The sequence below is a fragment of the Ixodes scapularis genome, unplaced genomic scaffold (genome assembly GCF_016920785.2).
Source record: "Ixodes scapularis isolate PalLabHiFi unplaced genomic scaffold, ASM1692078v2 ptg000480l_1__unscaffolded, whole genome shotgun sequence".
In the NCBI taxonomy this organism is placed as follows: Eukaryota; Metazoa; Arthropoda; class Arachnida; order Ixodida; family Ixodidae; genus Ixodes; species Ixodes scapularis.
In genome coordinates this window covers 590,119-595,492 of record NW_024609986.1, presented here as the reverse complement: position 1 = coordinate 595,492, position 5,374 = coordinate 590,119, and the positions used below count along the sequence as shown (strand labels likewise).

The 5,374-nt window shown below is 46.4% G+C and overlaps 1 protein-coding gene across 1 annotated transcript; it reads left to right on the top strand.

Moving 5' to 3' along the window:
• The first annotated feature begins 4,102 nt into the window (after positions 1 to 4,102).
• LOC121834077 lies at positions 4,103 to 5,164 on the top strand. The gene is made up of 3 exons (XM_042287822.1): positions 4,103 to 4,180; positions 4,298 to 4,520; positions 4,600 to 5,164. Exons 1-3 carry the CDS (start codon positions 4,103 to 4,105, stop codon positions 5,028 to 5,030), a joined length of 732 nt encoding a protein of 243 aa, XP_042143756.1. The 3' UTR covers positions 5,031 to 5,164.
• Positions 5,165 to 5,374: the final 210 nt, after the last annotated feature.

Genomic DNA, 5,374 nt, shown 5'->3' with positions numbered 1-5,374 from the left:
TTTGCTATGAAAACACCTTTTTCACAAAAATTATTTCCCGCAATACTAATACAATAAATACATAATAATTACAATAAAATCATCCGGCAAATTAAGATATAGCATCCTGAACACGAGAAAAATGCGGTGCTCTTCTGCGCTAATCAGAGGGGTGAGCTATGTATCTATGTTCCACTTCTTTCGTTAATTACGTGGTATCTAATGAAAGCATATTATAATGCGCACGAAACAAACAAAAACTTGTATACGTGTGCTCATACGCACACAGACAGACAAAGGGTGTGACTGAGCGAGATAGGCGCATACAGATCTAATTGCACACGAAACTTGATCTTACATCTGTCAGTATAAACACGTTTTGTCTTACGCAAGCCTGCCCACTTTTTCATGAAATTGTACCACCACCTTCCGCACTTTAATACCAAAGGAAGAAGTCACTATCGTTAAACATCTCGTGAAGTGTGATCGAGTTCAAAGGGCCATAATTTTACGTTGTTGAATATATATATACATATATATATATGTATATATATATATATATCAGGGATGGGCAGTATTTCAAATACAAGTATTTGAAATACGTATTTCAAATACTTTGTGTATTTTGCATTTGTATTTAATTACAAATCGGGTAATGTATTTGACGTGTGTATTTAAATACTAAAACGCGGGTATTTGAAATACAATTGTAATTAAATACAATTTTGTGCGCGAAAATACATTTCTCAAATTCATTGTTACGACTCGTTTTGCTCATCCTAAGACGTGTCCTAAGCTGCTCTTTCTTCATCTCAACGTCAACGGCAACAACAAACCAAGAAACTCTTTATCTTTTCATACACCAGTCCTGTTTCTCGTCTCGCTCGCAGCTCACCGCGGGCGCCCGGGCACGGCGGGCAAGCATAGCCATAGTTGAGACCTTGAAACCACAGTGGTTGAAACTGTTGAAACTGCCAGCCTGCTGCTGCTGCACGCCTGCCCGGGACCCCGACCTGAGGGCGCCGTCTGTGCACTGTCAGGGAGATCGGAATCGAACGCCTCGTGCAAAAGGGAGCCGGAGACGAGCCATCCTTGCAGAAACAGACTCCTTGCTCCCTCCCCCTCTCCCCCCTTCCCCCCCTCCCGCTCTTTTTTCTACACACACACACACGCGCGCGCGCCCAGAGCCGATAGAGCACACGAAAAGCAAATAGCACAATACAACGTTCTCGATGACCGAAGCCATGGAGGCTAGGGGCTTGGAAGTCCAGGGTGTCTAGAAATGGTGAGGGGGCTTTTTTCTTTTCTTTATTTGTTGATTTTGCAAAGGACTTCCACGTTTTCTGACATGCAACAGTGTTAGTGCTAGTGCCTCCTGCCACGAGATTCGTTCGGATGAGTGGGGCGCTTGTCACAGTGCACGCTTTTCTTCGCGGGAGCTCGACGGAAGGGTAAGTTTTCAGAGCGGCGCTAAGTGGTTGATGGCGCTTAGTGGTTGGTTTCCTATTCGCAAATCCAAAGAAGTCGCCGCTATCTAGTGGTCGATACATGACGCGTTGAAACGAAGAGCTCGCGGCGATTGGAATGCGCAGCGAAAGCTGGCGCAGCCTAGGGAACGAAACTTGAAACAGAGGAGCGAGTTTAAAAGAGCACATAGTTGGGGTTGCGAATATCCTAACTCGTGAATTCATTGCTTTTTCGAAGTGTAGACATTTCGCAAAGATTCGTACAGCTGGAACGCGTGGCCTTCTTAGAAACCCAAGTCCTAGTAGTTACCCCTTCCCTCTGACAGGTTGCCGGCCTCTACGCCTCAGTAAGATACGCCGCAGTAAAAAAAATGTTCCCGTACTGACCGTTTGCACGATTGCGGATTGGCTGCTGATAACTTCGAAACGACTTTTTGGTTTGTGTTTAATTTCATTTAGTTTTATTTCCGCAATCTTAATATCTTGTGAGCAAAATTGATGTATGTGAGCCAAACTGATGTGCTGTCGTGAAACTACTTAACAACATCACGCAAGCCTGCGTTTTTTTTGTTTTTTTTTCTTTCTTTCTCTTTCTTCTTCGAGGAGCGCTTGCTTGGTGAGTTGCTAAAGAACTAGAGCTGGTGTGACTGCCAGTCCATGTGGACCGCACGGGGGGGCAGCCCGTCGACGCAAGTGAAATGCCGTTATCATCTCCCTGGTTGACAGCGTGGTTTGGGTGAAAGGACAGAGCTGATTTCGCAAAAAAAGAAGAAGAAGAAGAGAAAAAAAAAGAGGTTGCTAATTAATACATTGCTTCTTTTGACAGCGTTTTGCGGCGTCCGTCTATAGATTTCGTTTTTGTTTTTCTTTTTAGTCAACCCGCGCTATTCGCCTCGAGGTCCAGTTTCTAAAGCGGGGACATGTGCTTTTGTTTATACATGGTTTCCTATGGGCATTCTCTCGTGAACGCAGAGCAGATGACCACAACCGTCCCCGCTTTCAACGTGAACCACAAGCAACGCTAGAGACGCGAGATCTTGGCTTGAGACGCTGCGTTTAGCTAGACGCTAAATTAGCGCCTTTTTGAGCTTCGACCACGCGTCTGTAGCCTTCACTGTGCTCCAATTGAGTGCAAATTGAGGCACCGTGCGCGTGACGGTTCGATCTTGAGGCGAATACTGCGTTTTGGTCGGAGCGCAGCGGAACTACGCGCCATCCCACCCAATCCAGCGTTGAGAGCGCGTGAAGAGGCCTTGAGCTCCGCGTGTCGCTCGTCCCAACCGTAAGGTCACGTGATACTCTGCCGGCGCTGGGTTGGCTGGGATGGCCCGCAGGGTTCGATGCGCTCTGACTGAACGTGAAACAAAGTCGACCCCGCGGGGGAGGCACTCACTTGATCGAATGACGTTTTAGCGAACGCCCACGTTTCACCGAATGACACTTTAGCGAACAGTCGGCCGCCGCGAAGCGGCGTTTACGGGTGGGACAAGTGGGTTCACATTTTTGTAATGAGCCGCCGCAGACTGTCGCCACAAAGCGGCGTAAAGCGCAGCGCGGCGGATGGGTTAACGCGCGCCCCCGTTATTCGCTAAAACGTCGGTTCGCTCAAATGTCGCTGTTCACTAAAATGTCATTCGCTCATGTGATATGGACCCCCTCCTTTTGCGATAGCACCTTTGCCGTGACATGAGAAAAGAACATCGTCCAATCAGCTGGAAAAATGGCGACGCTTGTGTTCGTTCTCGGTGTTAATACCGGACTGACAGTTCGTCAGCAGAAGTAAAAGCGATATCATATGACGTTCTGTCGTCTTTGAAAGACCGCCCCATGTTAGTTTTATACACAAAAGGCCTTTTTCTACACATACAGGGACAGGGCATGGCTGATTCATCGTCAACGTCGTCAGAGGCGAAAAATCCGAATATCCTTGATGGAAAATTTTTTAAGGTCATTGCGGAAGAAGACAAGCACGTAAAGGCCATCTGCCAGTCATGCCAAAAGACTATTTCAGGGTCACGGTCGGCAACTTCCAACTTTAGGACACATTTGAAGGTATCCTAATTTTCATTTAGATCTTGAGCTTTTTATTTTGGGTCACTGTTTTTACCTTATCATTATTATAATTCTGTTTATTTGGCCTAGCGTATTCATCCTCTCGTTCTTGTCGAGTACGATGAGCACGTGCGGCGTGATCCGAACCAAAAAAAGAGACAATGCACCGCTGGCCCAGAACCAGCTCTCAAGCAAACGAGGCTCGTGCTTGCGACTGTCCCAAGTGCTCCCGTGGTCACGCAGACCAAGTTCGACAGTTTATTGACGGATCTGATTGTGAAAGGGATGCTTCCTTTGACCTTCGTCGAGCAGCCAGAGTTTGTGGCCTTCGTCAGAGGTGCGTTTTTATGGCCTTCAGCTTGGCTTGTGTATTTTAGTTATTGTAGAGTGATTATGTCATCGTATTTTAGTTTTGTTTGGCATATTTTAGTTATTGTAGACTGATTATGTCATCGAATTTTAGTTTTGTTTTGTTTGGCATATTTTTATACTTCCTTTTAGGTACTTGCCCAGCAACCATAAATGTCATGTCGAGAAGAACTCTGGGTCGCAGAGTCGACTCTGACTACGATGCCCATCTCGAAAGAGTTAGGGCGGCACTTAAAATGCCGCTGTACGTGTGTCTTACGGCCGATGTGTGGTCAACGTCAACTAAGAGCTACCTGGGTGTGACGGCCCACTGGGTATTCACTATTTATCTTGTCATACTTTTTCTTAAATATGCGGCCACCTGGCCTGTGTTCTGTAAAATAATTTTTATACCGCATTATTATAGCCTCTTCGACCGGATTTGGTTGCAGATATCGGAAGCGACACTAGAACGACAATCCGCCGCACTTGCCTGTAGGAGATTTGCTGGCACCCACTCTTACGACAGAGTCGCCGAGTTGCTCTCGGACGTTTGCACAGACTACTGCCTGCCTACAGGAAAGATTACTGGCACGGTCACGGATAACGCAACAAATTTTGTGAAGGCATTCAAGGAATTTGGCGTAACGGCCTTCGAAGAAGCGTGTGCTGCAGGTATAGGCAAGCTCTAAGAGTTGAGAGTTTAGACCTTTTACAACCAAACTATATTGTGCCTGGATTTTTTTTTTAACAGATTCCGAGGATTTTGAGCTCGTCACGTTTGAGGAGATCGAGCCCCCAGGCCCGCTTTTGTCACAGCACCTGCGGTGCGCCTGTCACACGCTCAGTTTAATCGCAACGGCGGACGTCAAGAAAGCTATCAGTGCGAACCATGCTTTGAACCGCCTCCATTCCAGCGTCATGAGTAAGTGCTCGAAATACTGGGGCGCCTCGGGTCGGCCAAAATCAGCGGAAGTCGTTACATCTATCCTTGGCAAGCAACTACCAGCCCCTTGCATCACTCGCTGGAACTCTCTGCACCACGCCTTGGACGTCCTCACCCAGAACAAGGAGAAATTACAAGACCTCTCGAACGAGCTCCAGCTACCCTCCTTGAAGTCCTCGGAGATTGAGTTTATTGAGGAATATTGTACCATACTCAAGCCAATTGCTACAGGTAGATAGTGTGTAATGCTCAACAACCTAATTAGCTCGAAATTTATGATATGAATAATAGCCTGCCACAAAGCGAAATAAAGCAGCAACGCAGGCGAGTTGGTTCATGACCTAATAAATTAAAAACAGTGCGCAAAAAAGAAAGGACCTAAAAAAAGAACCACACAGGACGAGTGCGTCCTGTCTTGCACGCTGCTTTAATTTTGTATGCCACAAAGTAATATACATAACGTGGACAATAATTGCTTTATAACGTGCGTGCCTTCACCTCTTTCATTTTATGTCGCGCATACTAGTTCATTGTACTCACAGTTCACTCATTAATTTCAGAGCTTGATCGCCTGCAAGGAAGC